The 15,969-nt window shown below is 38.7% G+C and overlaps 1 protein-coding gene across 12 annotated transcripts in view; it reads left to right on the top strand.

The window, feature by feature from the left end:
• stxbp5l (syntaxin binding protein 5L) overlaps window positions 1–15,969 on the top strand; it is a 116,582-nt gene that overhangs the window by 97,986 nt on the left and 2,627 nt on the right. For 6 of the 12 annotated variants that reach the window (XM_056754546.1, XM_056754543.1, XM_056754541.1 and 3 more), the window contains 9 exons: window positions 164–268; window positions 3,328–3,381; window positions 5,881–6,063; window positions 11,474–11,572; window positions 13,359–13,598; window positions 13,684–14,047; window positions 14,252–14,417; window positions 15,285–15,396; window positions 15,587–15,807. In XM_056754546.1, the coding sequence (XP_056610524.1) occupies window positions 164–268; window positions 3,328–3,381; window positions 5,881–6,063; window positions 11,474–11,572; window positions 13,359–13,598; window positions 13,684–14,047; window positions 14,252–14,417; window positions 15,285–15,396; window positions 15,587–15,807 (1,544 nt within the window). The remainder of the gene's footprint in view (window positions 1–163; window positions 269–3,327; window positions 3,382–5,880; window positions 6,064–11,473; window positions 11,573–13,358; window positions 13,599–13,683; window positions 14,048–14,251; window positions 14,418–15,284; window positions 15,397–15,586; window positions 15,808–15,969) is intronic. The other 6 variants (XM_056754549.1, XM_056754548.1, XM_056754552.1 and 3 more) reach the window with 4 other exon arrangements.

Below are 15,969 nucleotides of genomic sequence, written 5' to 3'. Positions count from 1 at the left end.
TCGGACTTATCAGCTGTAATTTTGTAGATTTATGAATAATTTCATTTTATTTGACCGTCAATTCAGTTTGAACTGTTAGACCTTTAATAAGTTGTTTGGCTGTTTGTAATTCAGCCTGAATACCTCTATATGTGACTGTGATTGTGTGATCTTTGATTTCCAGCACCCTACTCCCCTTCCCTCCATAATGACCCACGAGGCACAGGAGAACCTGTGTCCAACCTCCGGTCCTGCCACTACAGTCCGGTCTTTTATCTGCTGGACAATGGTAAGAATGTGTCCAGCCCCTTATGAACACAAACACACATAGACACAGCAACTCTTGTCTGTGTGTGTGGGGGTGTTTGTTGGGGGTCGCATGCTGCAGTAGAAGTAGCATCACGCTCATAGTGCCACGTTCCTCGCTCTGTTCTGGTGTGTGTGCTATTGTGTGGGTAGTATTGGCATGTGTGTGGTCGGGGCATGGTAGTGAATAGTACGTGCCATGTGTATGTGGGGGTGATATTATCAATTTAGCTCAGTAGAGTGTTGAGTGTATTCCAGGAGGGTCATTTGGCCCCTCATCTTTTTAATACTTTTTTACTATTGCTATATTCAGATAATAGCAACTGAATTGTTGCCAGAATGTGAAATAAGATTTGATGCAACAAAACAGAAATTGTTTAAGGTACCAATTCATAGTGTCTGTGCTCACAACATTTAAACACATTTGACAAACGAAGAAGGTTAGCGTTGTAGAATTAGTTTAGCCTAAAATTAATTTGTTCATAATTTACATACCTTCATGTCATCCCAGATGCACAATACCGGTCAAAAGTTTTTTAAAGACTTTACTCTTTATTGATGTTTTTCCACATTTTAGAATAAAACTAAACTCATCAAAACTATAGCACAGTTGCAACAAATTATGTTAAAAGCATCTAAAATAAATCAAAACATGGCTAATAAGGGTTCTTATCTAATGAAAGAAATTGATACAGTGTAGTTGGCACAATTATATGTTTGTCTACAAAAGTAATTTCAAACATTTAGCTTGCAATTGAAATTAAAAGGTTTTCAAGATTATTAGAAATATTTAAGCCAATCTGTCCAAATTGTGATACTGTGATACGGTACAGCGTATGGCTTACCCTCTTTAGCATTTTGCTATTTTGTTTAATTTAGATTTTTATCAAGTTAAGTTAAAACTTGGAAGGCACAGCAATTGCTTGCAATTTCATTATTGTAAATAAATTCATAATATATGCATAACAGTAGAGTTAGAAGCTTTCCGAATGCTACCTTAATTTCTTAGACATGTGCTATGTTGGTCCACAAAAAAAAAATAAAACAAAACAGATGGATTTGCATTATACTGCATACATAGCTTTGTTTCTGAGCATGGCGGAGAGAATGGCTACAAGCATGAGCGTTATGTTTATGCTAATCATGCTTTGTTCACCATTGGAAATGTCCAGCATTCTAACGGCATTGTTTTGGACCAATTTAAAAAACCTAAATAAGAAAATACAATAAATACATAAATTGGACGGCTAATTAGACACATTTTTTTTCAATCATATGCAAAGGTAAAAGTGCAATTAACGAGAGTAAAATTATCATGATTAGCCATTTGATACAAACAAAAAAGACATTGTGTCTTAAAATGCTAATGTATGTAAGCGAGGATAAAATTACTTTCATTCATTGTCGTTTGGCGTCTGATCTTAAGCGAACTCTTGAAGTGTATCCGCCTCAGCGAATTAGCGGAACATGGCGTGAGCTGAAAGGAAAGAAGTCGGAAATTTATGCAAATTGCAATGCGGGGTGTCAGAAGACCGTTTTTGAGATCAATCCAAGAACGATCCCAAATTACTGTCGTCTGAATCGGCCTTGCGGAGGAGCCGGGCGGCAAAACGACTGCTGAAATCCTGCCCATGCAAGACATTAATACAGGGTGGGCCACTGGAGGTCTGACGTCGAAATCACCGGATGCCAGCTGTTGTTTGCCATTGTAGCTGTGCCACCAGATTATAATAACCAGTGGTGTTCAACACATGTTTATTCAGACAGAGAAACCTGAAACATTACAACAGTTAGTATGAGTTATTGTCACTTTCATTGCAGCATGTACTGTAGTTAACTCATGATTTCTGTATTACTTTTCCCCCCTTCTATCTAGTTTTGGTGCTTACAGACATTTGTACAAGCTGATATCATCAGCGTAAATACTAATGGGAAGGATTTCACATCAGATTATTGATCCAAGGGTTATAATCACTGACATGGCCAGTCGTTCCTTGTTGCGTTGCGCTCAGACCCTGTCCACCTTTACATCCACACAAGAAGAGAGAGCAGGACAGTCTCTCTTTGAAACGAAATGCTTAGTTTTTACTCTTTTTGTTTTTAGAGTCAATCTACAATAGAGCTTTATACTGTATATACATTTTTTATGAGAGCATAACCTCCCCTTACACGATCTATTAACAACTATAGTAGCAACAGCATAATGGTTTTACTCGGCTGTGGCCAATGGCCAGTTTCCTCTCTCAATAGTAAAGTCAACAGAGGAAAGGTAATTGCATTCATCTAACCATTTTATGGGGTCTTTTTGTGAAAAACTGTTAGTGGCAAGCTGAAAATTACATAAAAATCACAGCCCACTTTACAACCATTTAATTAAAAAGTGCATCAGATGACAAAACAGCTGTTTTTCATTGTAAAATTGTGTTGAGGGATAAATGTATTTTGCTTCTACAGCTATGGAAATTATAAATTGATACTCTGAATCCACTTGTAGACATTTTTTCTTTGTTACCTTACCATGTATACTTATAGACATTTAGCTCAAAACTCTAACCTTTGCGATGCAAAATGCTTGCAAAATGTTGACTGTTATTTATCTTTATTTTTAAGGTATGTGTGTGCTTTGCTAGTTGTGTGTGTGATTGGTTGCTTTATGCGTTATGTCGTGTGTTTCCTAACTGTTACCTTTTTAAGAATTCAATTTATTTACATTTTGTATGTAAAATGTTCCTCCCCACCTAACCTTGAAAGGAAGGGAAGTAAAAAAGGATTGTGTGTCTGATAGTGAGAGAGGATGTGTACTGCATGCACACAACAATCCAGTTACATCACTGTTGTCTGGTGACAGTATGTGATCGGGGATGACTGTCGAATGATGCGTCATGTACACATTTGCATGCGTCGCAGATATTTCTTTATTTCATCATAATATGATTTTGATTCGTGCTGATCTTTTTATTTTCTTGACCTTTGCATCATTTGTTTTAGTTTTTTTTAAATGGATTAATTACCCCTTTTTTGTCCTATTTTGTTTTGTTTCAGTAAAGGGACCAGGCAGAAAGTTAAGTCTACCCACAGATCTTAAGACTGATCTTGGTACGGTAGGCCGAAAGCGAGCAGTTCCTTTTCTTGACTCTTGTCTTCGATTCATCAACTTTCTCTGTTTCCATCCTTTAAAGAATGACGAAGCCCCTGCACTTTAAACTTCATATTTGATATTTTATTTTATTTTATTATGTTCTGTCACGTTCTTCTAATTTGGCGCAAAGTTTCCTCCTCACATCTCTGCGTGTGTTCGACTTTGATAACTTTTTTTCGTTAAATGCTTTTCAATGTACATTTTGCAAGTGTTTACAAAGGTGGTTTGTTCAACATATTCATTCTTAAGTTTCAAAGAGTATCACTCTGAATTTCTCTATTTCTCTATTTCTCTACTGATTCATCATTAATCTTCAACAGCCTTGCTCCATCATAATTGGATCATTCTTTACCTCAGAACATGCTCTAACCCTATTGGACCATTCTCTAACTCAATGAAAGGCTGCTTCATTGTGATTGGACCATTTTCTACCTCTGAACAGACATGCACTAATGTAATGAGACCATTCTCTGCAAATGAGCTTGCCTCATCGTGTCTTGGACCATTTTTTCAGCCTTTTATGGCAACTCTTCAAAATTTCGCTGAGTATCTCTACTTGTTCTCTTTTCCTACCTCTTGTCTGGCTTTTTGTTTCGTTCTAGGCTGTGACTAACACATCTCTTGCTGAGGGACCTCATGTGTAATAACATGTTTCTTTAACAGGTTGAGCCGAGCAGCATTACAATAGAAAAAGCTCTGGGTCGTGAACATTAACCTGTTTCTAATTCTTGAAGGTTTAGATTTCCACTTTGTGAAAACTGTAATAGAATCTCTTAGAAAGCACAGTGGTCTTGGGTCATTTTGTAATATGAAAATTCTAGCCTGAGGGTTTAAGTTCTGGTCATTGGAAGATTGACATTTATTAGAAACGGGATGTGAATGCATGTGGGTGAGGCAGAGTATTGCTCAATGTAATGTTGCAGAACTGTCTTCCCTTGAATGCAACAGGCCTGCAGCCTTCATTTGTTCACCCCCGGGGTCTTTTAGAAACATTGACCCTGACCCCTGGTGCTACCCAGGGAAAACATGCATAACTGCCTTATGGGCTCCAATTTTGTGGGCTTTCTCATCCTGCCTCATGGTCACATGGTCTGACCCTCCCACAACAACCTTGTGTAAAATTGTTTGTCCAGTCAATGAAACCCCTGATCTTATTCAGTATTGAAAGTTTTATAAGGCACACGCCTGGAACAAAGATAACTTCCGGTATTGTGTTTGTTTATCAGTCTGGATGGTGGCAAATAATATATTTTAATCTATTTATATGAATTAATTAATATAATATTTTATCGTAAATTAATGGTATTAAATAACCAGTTTGTTGAATTTTATTGTATGTTTATTTTATTAAAGAAACAATTAGTTGAAAGGGTCGTGTAACTTGCATTGAAGTTTAGCCACGTAACGATTCTTCAACTGGCAACACAAAATAATACTAACTATACATACTTTTAACTTGCTAGCTATTGTAATTTACTTATTATGTATTTTGCTTGTTATCATAAAAAATTGACAGGGACTCTTTGCAGGTGTGTACCAGAAGTTAAGTTTGTGCCATAAAAATGAATGTTTGTTTATGTTGTTGCTTTGATACCATCTATAAAAATGATAAATTGACTCCTACTAAAAATGATCTCTGTTCAAGTTACTTTGTCGGAAGAAATTTTTGAAATCAGATTTTACAATGTAACAATGGTTGCTACAAAAAAGCCAAAAAATGCATTTTCACAGTAAAATAAAGAATCATGGTAGCAGTAGAGAAATAACAATGATGAAATGATGAGTTAAACATGATAATTTCTAGTAAATTATGCAGACATATTACAGATGGTGTTCTTAATAGTGCTTTGTTTCAAATACGCTTTATGCTTTGTGCTTTGTTTGATACGATATTCCAGCAGACAGTTTGGATGGCTGCGTTGGCAATTGATTGATTGAAATTGATATACAGGATGGAATGAGGGAAAGAGAGAATACACCGCTTGAATATTAAAATAGCTTGGAGTCAGTCAGAGTCTGGTGATCCCATGGTGTACATAAACACGGTTGGGTGAGGTCGAGGGAAAAAAAACTACAGTTTTAGATGCAGCAAGGTTGGATATCCCTCTGCTCCTGTAAACTCAACCAGACCTCCCTCAGCTCCCATCTGAAACAGAATGCATCTGGAGTGATTTTGTGTGTGAGATCAAGCACTCCATCATTTTTTTCAAGTCTATGAGTTAAGTTGGGATGAGAAAGCCTCTCTGAAAGCCAGATCCTTTTGAGCAGCTACTCTACATTTCATTTCCTTTCGTTTTGTCCTTTCATTTTCCGGAAAGGCTGCTATCATCTTCGTACTGCTCTCTCTCTCTCTCTCCTTTGTGGCTGCATTATTTTTTCATCTCACTCTCCTCTGCACCTCTGTTTCTTACTAATCTCAGTTTGATTTCTTGTTAATGCTATGCCCGTTCTTACAGATCATGTGAATGGACATTGCACTAGCCCCACCTCCCAGCCCTGTGCGCCTGGGAGGGCCAGAGTCCCGGGGGGGCCCGAAGGTGCACGCCTCGCCCGCAGAGGGCCCGGCCGACCACCCTTCCGCAAGGCCCAGTCTGCGGCATGCATGGAGGTCTCTTTGCCTGTATCCTCCCTCACCGAAGGTGTGTGCTTGTTCTCCAACTCCTTTATCCCTTTATTCCATTTTTCCTCCTATTCCCGCTACCTTCTCCCCCCTTCTGCATGTTTCCCACTCATCAAGGGATACAAGGAGGAGGGTGGGGGTTTTTATGCTGTGTTTGTGCTGATTTAACTGCATTTTCTTTCTCTTCAATGCTTTATTTTTTCACTCTGTTGGATTGACTTCAACAGGTATTTCATGCCACAAAGGAAACGTACCCCTTTTCTGCCAAACTGGTGCCAATGTAGATTAAAGGAAAAGTTCACCCAAAAATGAAATTTTGATCTTCTTTTACTCAACCAGTAAAGAGTACCTGAAAACCATACTTAAATAAAAGCACAGATACCTTGCAGTGAAAATTACTCCATTACAAGTTACAAGTCACCAATTCCAAAACGAATTCAGTAAAAGCCTTTGAGTATCTTATTTTACAGTAATTGAGTATTTTACCCATACTGAATGTAAGCTCAAAAAAGCACTAGTCCTCAACACTTAAGAAACGTGTCAGTGAAGAACAAGAGCAGTCGCATTTATTTTCTTAAATTATAATAAGATTGAACACCTCAACAAATCATGGCTGACACCATAACCTATGTCTGTTACAAACACCCAAGTCTCATTTAAGCTCAAGTGCTCATAAGTAAACTCCTTCAGAAAGGTCTCTTCAATATAAAGGATAAATAAAACAATGTTAAGTAAAATTAAAAAGTCAAAGCCTTTTTGCACTGGACATTCTGATTTGGCCTCACCCCCAGCGGCAGTCATGTCCTCATTTCACATATAAACTGCCAGCGATTGACAACTACCTGATAATGCACTTGTATTCACATAAAGAAGCCATGTTGACCAGTTTCAGTAAATTAGGGCAAAATCCACAAGATCATCATACCCTCAATGCCCTGTAAATGGCAATATGAATTGTTCTGTAGCAAAAAAAGGGGTGCTGTGTAATTGCGTTAGTCATTACAAATGTATTGGAATAAAGAGTACATATAATTGTTCAAAAATGTAGTCAAGTAGAGATTGAAAGTTGATAGTACAATTACAAAGTAGCCATAAATATACTTAAATTAAGTAACTAATTACATTTACTCCAATACTTTACGCCACTGTTTGTTCCAATTCTGTATACATTTCTTTGTAATGATGAACAAGGAAAAAAGATATTTGACACTATTGACTACCATAGTAGGAAAGGTTGCTTTATAAATTTACAGTACATTACATTAAAATACATTTACATGTAATGTTAATTTCTTTGTTCTGTTGAACACAAAAGAAGATATTTGGAAGAATGTAGGAAAGGATACAGTTCTGGTGCACTCTTGACTACCATTGGCATTTTTCCTACTATAGTATTCAATGGTGGCCAAGAACTGTTTGGTTACAAGCATTCTCGCAAATATCTTCCGCTGTGTTCATGAAAACAAAGAAATTTATATTGATTTGGAAGAATTTGAGGGTGAGTAAATGATGACAGATTTGTCATTTTTGGGTGAACTGTCCCTGAAGTGCCAATATCATATTAAACTTCCATAACCTGCCTACTGTAAAAACAACGTTTACACATCTCAGTCTTTGTTAATAATCAATATCAATATCATGTTAATATTAATAATTTTAGCAGTTTAAAAAATAGACAAGTTATGGTTTATAAGCTGACAAAAAAAAAATTATAATAATTGCTTTACCCCAAACTGCCTTTGGAGAACGCACAGAATGGGAAGACATTGGGCTCTTGTGTACTAAAATGTCATCCTACCCATCAGATTGTCCTACCAAGCAAGCACAAATCAATGTTACGTATTTTTTTTGAGCTGTAAATTCATGCTACTTGTTTATTTTATACTCCTCCGACAATTGTATAGGGTATTTTGTGCTGTAAATTAAGCCTAGATGTTTATTTTATACCGGTTGGATAATCTGATACTGTGAACTCATTCTATGTGTTTATTTTAAACCGATTGGACAATCTGACAGGGTATTTTGCATAGTAAAATCATACCTATTTATTTTGTTGATGTGGTTTACATTATATTAATTTATGCGCTGTGGTAGGATAATCAAGTTAAGACAATTCGACAGAAATTAATGTTGTTTGTGGAAAAGGGGTAACCGTGCATTTTGCTTCTTAAACCTGAAATTCGGTGACAGATTTTTGTGATCTCATATTAGGTTTGTGTTCTAAACTTCCATTCAATCCTATTTATTCCAGTTGAGGTCAAACTTATGATGAATGGAATGAATGTTGCAATTAAGTTTATATCATTTGCATATGCCGATTTGTAAAACCATAATAAGACGCAGCACAAACCTTCTAAAATGTGACTCACAAAAATGAATCGGCTGTACAAGCTTTGGGGATCCTTGGTCCCTTTAATGTTTGAGACTGGATATGTGCTTCAAACATGGAGGATGAAGCAGACGCTACTGTGAGCCTTATTACACTTTTGTTTTAATGCTTTTAATTACCGCCTCTGCACACATTCGTTCGACAGGTGGGTTGTTGATGATAATTGAATAAATGAATGTAGACCGTCTCTACAGAACCTAGCTTAGGTTTCAGTCAAATTTATGGCCTGTTCTTTCTGTTTGACCCTCTCACTTAGCGAGAAATGTTTAATGTTGCCTAAGGGATCACTAGAGTAGACAAAATGTACGGACAACCCAACTAATGCTGTGTTGCCATTCGTTTCTATATATCATGTTAGTGTATATTTGCTGCCGTGTTGAAAACATTGTAGTGTGTGTGTGCCTGCTTGTGTGCATGTGTTTCTTTGACCTTTTAGAGGTCATATCATGAAATCAAACATTTATCGTTCTATATGATATCGCTCAAAACTTAAACCCCTCTTTCATTCCAGAAAGACCAGTGAGACTTAGCTGATAATAACAGTGGCAAATGGGGAAAATTCTAAGCTTGACTCTGGCTCTGTGTCGTTTCTGGTGCTCTACGTGTTATTCTGAAGGACCTTTCAGTCTGATCTTAACAGTTTGTATAGCATTTAAAGTGTAGATCCGATTGTTCTGGGAACCCACAATGTAATGCAGGCTGTGCAACATCAACTATAGATGGAGTCAACGGACGCATGCGCCTGGCCAGAAGTTAACTTCCGGCCTGTGTTTGGTTATCTATCTAGTTAACGGCTAATATAACACTTTCTTTTATATTATATTGTATATTAAATGTATTAGCTTAAATTAAAACTACTCAACAGACATTGATTCTATGAAGAGGTCTACCGGAAGTTAAAGTAAGTTTGGGCCACATAAGGTTTGTTTATGTTTTTGACATTGAAACCGTCTAGATTTACATAGAGTCTTAAATATTTACAAGAATCGTAAAGACATGACAGCAAAAAACACATTCTGATAGTCAAAGCGTCATTATACCCGAAATGGACCTTACGAAAAAATAGAACATTATGATATGGTCCCTATTTTGATACTACTGTTTTCATGGGCTAGCTGTCTCTTACTCAAAAGACGTTTGTGTGTCAACTACACAAGCTAAAGTGCCTGACATTTGTATATTCTTTATCAATGCTCTGTCCTTGCCAGTCATTAAGTCCATACTGTATCTATAATAGTGTTGTCTTTACAGCAGTAACACATCACTTAGATCATATCCTTACTGCGTCCTGACTTCCTGTCACTCACTAATCTAATCGTCACAGCCTGTATTCGTTATTCTTGTTTACGTGAAGGACACCAAACAGAACAAGCTGCCAAAGTCGAACGACAGCATACAAATCGTGTCACACTGTTCATGAGATTTTCACGACAATAGAGCACCCTCCAAATGACCATCTAGGTGATTTTAAACAATCTATATTTAATTTAGTTTAATTTAGGTCCTCACGTCAGCTAGTCAAAACATCCATTGTCTCTGATTTATTTACCTGTGGATCCTGAAAGTTTTTCAAGCACACTCATCTCTAAATCCCTCAGACACAGCTTGAATTTTTTAATTGAGGAGCGTCTTCATGTTTATACGAATCAATGTCCCATCTCACTGTTTGGTCCAGTTTATGGACGTGACTTATTTTTTCTCTCCTCGTTGAGAAGTGTTATTGTCCGTCAGAGGACTGCCTACCGCTTCTTTGGTCTCGACTCATGGCATGCATCCCTATCGCTACGGCAACAGGCATGCGGTGCCGCAGTGGGGTCGCTGGGATAATTAAAGGTCAATTAGCAGCAAGGAGAGCCAGGCCGTTGCTAATGAGACACGCTGCAGGAAGACCGAGCTGCAGGAGGTATGAACGCTGGGATATGTAGTCTCGTATAAACAAGCGGGAAGCATCGAAACACAAATTACGGAAAGACAAATTCTTCTTACTGACTAAACCCAAAAAAATTGTGACACAACAGTTATAAATTTCAAGCTGCACACATTATTTAACAGATGGACAGATGCAATAGGGATGCGGTGTACACAGTCGGCTATATTGTGCGACAGGACACGCACAAACGCAAAACACAGCGAGCATGCGGCGTTCATAAAAACCTCTCTCGCTCGGAAAAGAGACTGATTGAGATATCCAGCATGGGCGAAATGAGGTTTTCACAGAATCGGTTTGTGCCGTCTGTAGAGTAAGGGCGTTGTTGGTGTTTCTAATACGTCATATGTCATATGGCTCTCCCGCAGTGATTGACAGTCAATGACCTAAGCAGAGGAGTCCCAGAGAGAGAAACCGAGCAGATTTTTTCCGTCGCACGTCTCTTTCATGAAATATTCACACTAACAGGCTAACAGGATGGATACCGCTAATTATCTTCACTGTCCCCACATATACAGGTGCCGTCTCTAATAGAAAAGGTCAATTTGTGTGTCTTCACACACAAACCTATAAGCAATGTGTGACTGTGTGTGAGAGAGAGAGAGCATTTGGATTTGTTGCTTTTGTGTTTATTTTGCAATGATTTTTATTGCTTTGTAAAGTGAACGCTTTGTGAAATCAGTATTGTTTCTTGCTGACATCATTTCCCTTTGAATGTTATTAGTCTACAGACACACAACTAATAGAATCCTAACTTTGACGCCAACCTCACAGTTGAGAAATGATTTTATTTGCTGTCGCTCTTCAGGTTATTTTTTGTTAGATGTGTTGAATTGTTGTAGATAGGTTAAGATATCAACCTGCCATGGACCTTCTTTCTTTCTTTTTTTCACATCAGTTCATCTTTGTTCTTTTCCTCTTTCTCTCTGTTTCTGTTCCTCTTTGTACACTGTTACGGTCTGGTCGTGTCTTCACGTTTCGTATGCATCCAACACGTGTGTGTACTTACATGTAATTTTGTATGTAATGGTTATGGATCGTCCCGTTCGTGTGTGTAATTGTGACCGTTGGGATGTTGTACGTATATACATGTGTACGTACGTTTGGTGGTAGGTTATCCGTCCCGACGGGCCATGCTGCAGCAGTTACATGGAGTCAGTATGTACTCTCACGATGAGCATCACAGCACCACCTACTCCTGGAGCGAGAGAGGTAAGGAGGAGCATTTTAGGCCTCCGGGGTCACGACCCTACGACCTCTCATCTTGTAGCGTCCCGTCTCTCTCCGTCCCGTCCTGTGGCTCATAGTCGCTTGGTCAGAACCCTTCTCTTGTTACATCAAATGATGTTTAGAGTTTGTCTTGCATTTCATATTCAGGTTTGGATTCACACTCTATCTGAACATTATAAAATGCTTTGTGTTTCACACCAGCCTCTGTCGATCTGCACTGTTGTCAGCTTGTCGTCGTCTGTCCGTCCCATGCCGTGAGATCTCCAAGACACAGATTAAATGTAGTGCTGGACCACAGTTTTTTAATTGTTAAACATCCATCTCATGGCAGGGTGGGGAAATGTCTATGAAGATTATATGATTCTGTGGACAGTAATAATAAGTAGATATGTTTTATAAGTCATCATTATTGTTGTCATCAATTTTGATAGTAAGAGGTCATAGAGGCTAAACATTTTTAAAACATTATTCTTTGACTTGATTTCTAAAAATTGAAATGGAAGGATAATTGAGTGTACTTAGAACATAGTGGCCCTGTTTCACAGACAAGGTTTAGCTGAATCCAGGACTATGCCTTAGTTGAATTAAGATATTTATGTCGCTTTTAGGAAAATGCCTTTGAAGAATACATTACTGGTGAGCATCTTGAGACAAAACAATGGCACTGATATATTTAAAGATATTTCTGGGCAAATTATATTCAGTTAAGACAGGTTACACATTCCTTTTAGTCTGAGACTAGCCTTTAGCCTTGTCTGTGAAACCGGGCTAGTAAGTTATAGGTAAACTATGATGTCTGTAATTTGTTTCAATGACAATAATAGTGATAAATACAGATATATTCAGAGAGAACGGGGTGCCAGTTCCAGAATCGATGCCTGTTCATTTGCATAGGAGAGTTTGACTGTTAAGCTTAACCAGGCCAGTTCAGGTGTATGTCACATACAAAGTAGGCCTATATAAAAAATAAAATCACTTTAAGGTGTGTATTTGTTTGCTTTCAGTATTTTTTATTGCACATCACAAAGGTAAATCTATCAAATATGTTTTTAACTCATATTTCCAGTAAATACTGAGACATAACAACCTGTACAGGTGCAAATACAAATATCTTCTTGTCATGATTTTTTTTCTACAATTTAATAATAATTCACTGTTTATCCTTGAGGTTGGTGATTATTTGTTTTGTCTAAATAATAGAGTGAGGAGTAAATCAGGAAAGTTTAGAATTGCTTTATGTGAAGTCCCAGCCATTTGAATATGTTCTAGATGCAATAAAAACAGGAGTTTAAAGCTATAAAGGAGTCTGGAATTGTGAATGAACATTTTATCCGGATAAATTCATTTGCAGATGTGTGCGCTTATTATGTGCATCAGTGTGTGTGTGTGTGTGTGTGTCTGCCTGTGTGTAAATCTTAAAATCACCAGGAAATATTTTGTTGTGTTTACAACTGTACCCCTTGATCACTTTATAGATATGTGAATACAAATATGGAGTGACTTAACTTTTGTCTTTTCGTCCGGGTTCTCTCAAATAAGAAGCATATTTTTTCCAACAGCAAAAGGATCGTCCTTTCTGATACCCATTTTCTGTTTCTATTATCTTCTCTCTTTCTCTCTCTGCAATTCTTCTCTATCTTTTACTACTCATAATCATCTGTCTGTCTCTCTTCTTCCATCTTTCCTGACATTTCTCTTCTCCCCCACCCTTCCTTTCTCGGTCTCTCTCGCTCTCTCTCGCTCTCTCCTCTTTTTCATTCTTTCTCAGAGAGCCGAGAAAACTCGTTCAGTCGTTCAAGGAGCTCCAGCGTTTCCAGCATAGACAGAGAGACGAAAGAGGCCGTAACCACTGTGCAGTTTGCAGAGTCGTATGGGCGTAAGTCAGACAGCCTGCCAACGCCCTGCCTCTGGGTGGGGACGAGTCTGGGCCTGGTGCTCATCATCCCAATATCCATACCTATGGATGAGCAGGAACGTCTTGAAGACCCGGTTACTGTGGCACCCACTGGTAAGACCTCACATGCTTCAACATTTTAGTTTCATACTTGGCCTTGACAGAGAAATAATTTGTTGTTTTTTGTTCTCCCTCACAGGAACCGTGTTAATGCTCAAGGGCTCCGTTCTGCGGTTTGGCTTCCTGGATTGTGGGGGCGCACTAATTCAAAATCCCTGCGAGATGTGGCGGGACCAACATGCCCCAGAAGACCCAGATCGACCCCGCAAACGGAAGCTGGTCAACTTCTCGCCCTCCTCCTCCCAAGAGGCCAGTGGAGATGGTCACTTAGCCGTTGTGTGTTCGGAGAGGCAGGCAAAGGTCTTCTTCATGCCTTCCCAGGCTTGTCTCTACGTGCACAACATCACAGAATCATCCTTCGTGTTGCGTGCTGACATAGTGTCCGTGTGTAACAGCGTGTGTCTGGCCTGCTTCTGCGCCAATGGACACATCATGACTCTCAGGTTCACGTCAACATTTATTCTGTCCTAATTTTGGTGTGGTGTGGTTTAACTTTGCTTTTCAGTATCAATTTTCAACACTATCTAGATGACAGAAACCCATCTAATCCTAAGAGCATTGTTACTGTCATTTCTAATTTGTGGGGATCTTTGGAGTGCATTGGCTAAGCCTTGCATTTTATGTGTGTGTCTGTGTGTGTTTTACAGCCTTCCAAGTTTACGACCTCTGCTAGACATCAGCTACCTGCCGCTTACAGACATGCGCATTGCCAGGACCTTCTGCTTCACGAACGGAGGACAGGCGCTGTATCTGTGCTCCCCTACAGAGATACAGAGAATCACTTACAGCCAGGAGATGTGTGACAACCTACAGGTGGGTTTGGCTTTATGTGTGTGTGTGTGTGTGTGTGTGTGTGTGTGTGTGTGTGTGTGCATGCCTGCATGCCTCTGTGCCTATTGAAGTGAAATGTCATGCTTGTCATGAATGCTTTGAGCTCTGCTGAGCTGAGCCCTGTTGCATCTCTGCTGTAATTTCTGTTGCACAGGTTGTCATTCTGTCCCTTCTCACCTTTGTCATTCCTCCTGTCTCTGGATGTGTTCGAAATAGCATACTACCATGTCATATTTATACTGGTTTTAGAGTATGTGCACTCTGCACAATACCAAAATTATTAGTGAAGTTTGCGGTATATAGAGCACTGACAATCTATGTTCACTGTAATGGATGAACTGGAAGTCACTGGTTTACCAAAAAAGAAAGGAGTAGTTCACCCAAAATGTAAAACACATAATTTACTCTCGCTCATGTTATTCCAAACCTGAATTACTTTTTCACCTTATGAACACAAAAGAATATATCTTGAAGAAAGTGAACTTCCATTGTATGGACACTAAACCAAGACATTTCTCAAATATCATCTTCTATGTGCCAAACAAACACGTTTTGAATGACATGAGGGTCAATAAACGATGAGAGAATTGTTTGGGTGAACTATCACTTTAAGACATTTAATATTTTATAATCCTAAATTGGAATTAAAATGCAGTACATTTTCATGATGTTAATCTACCACTTGCTGAATTAAATCTGCAAGATAAAGGTATTTACCTTTCTAGAACTCGTGAAATGTGTAACTACTGACATCTGTTGGTAAAACATTTTTTAACACAATTTCTCTCTTTCAGTCCAATGTGTATTTTTAATATTTATTGATTTTTTTATTCACTCTTGTAATTGCAGGAGATGTTAGGGGAACTCTTTACACCTATTGAAACTCCTGAGGCTCAGAACCGTGGCTTTCTTAAGGGCTTTTTTGGCGGCAACGCCCAAACGTTCGACCGAGAAGAGCTGTGTGAGTGAAGTTAATATATACCTCTGTGTGTGTGTGTGTGTGTAAAGCAAATGATCAGAAATCCAGACTTTTGGCTGTTGTTTTCAAGTCTAGTTCCAAGAGTATTCCGACACACCAAGGCCTCTTGATTGACACGTAATATTACCACCCAGTTTTAATGTGCAAATCTTTTTTCTCTCACTCTATACAGTCGGTGAGGCAGCGGCAGGTAAGGCCTCCCGCAGCCTGGCCCAGCACATTCCAGGACAGGGGGGTATGGAGGGCATGAAGGCAGCAGCAGGCGGGGTGGTGGGGGAACTGGCCCGAGCTCGAATTGCCCTGGATGAGAGAGGACAGAGGCTAGGAGAGCTGGAGGACAGAACTGCCCTCATGATGTCTAGTGCTGATACCTTCTCAAAACATGCTCACGAGGTATGGAGGAGGAGATGAGATGATACACAAAATGAGAAAACAAATACTTTTTACATCACAAACATGCTCGTTATAGATTTCTTCTTATAAGCAAATTAATAAAATGTATGAATTCCCCCTTTAATAATAATCAGTTTTAATAATGCTGTATGTTTAATGATA

The sequence above is a fragment of the Triplophysa dalaica genome, chromosome 8 (assembly GCF_015846415.1).
Source record: "Triplophysa dalaica isolate WHDGS20190420 chromosome 8, ASM1584641v1, whole genome shotgun sequence".
NCBI lineage: Eukaryota > Metazoa > Chordata > Actinopteri > Cypriniformes > Nemacheilidae > Triplophysa > Triplophysa dalaica.
Note: the sequence above shows the minus strand (reverse complement) of the source record. Positions and strands in the feature narration are given on the sequence as shown.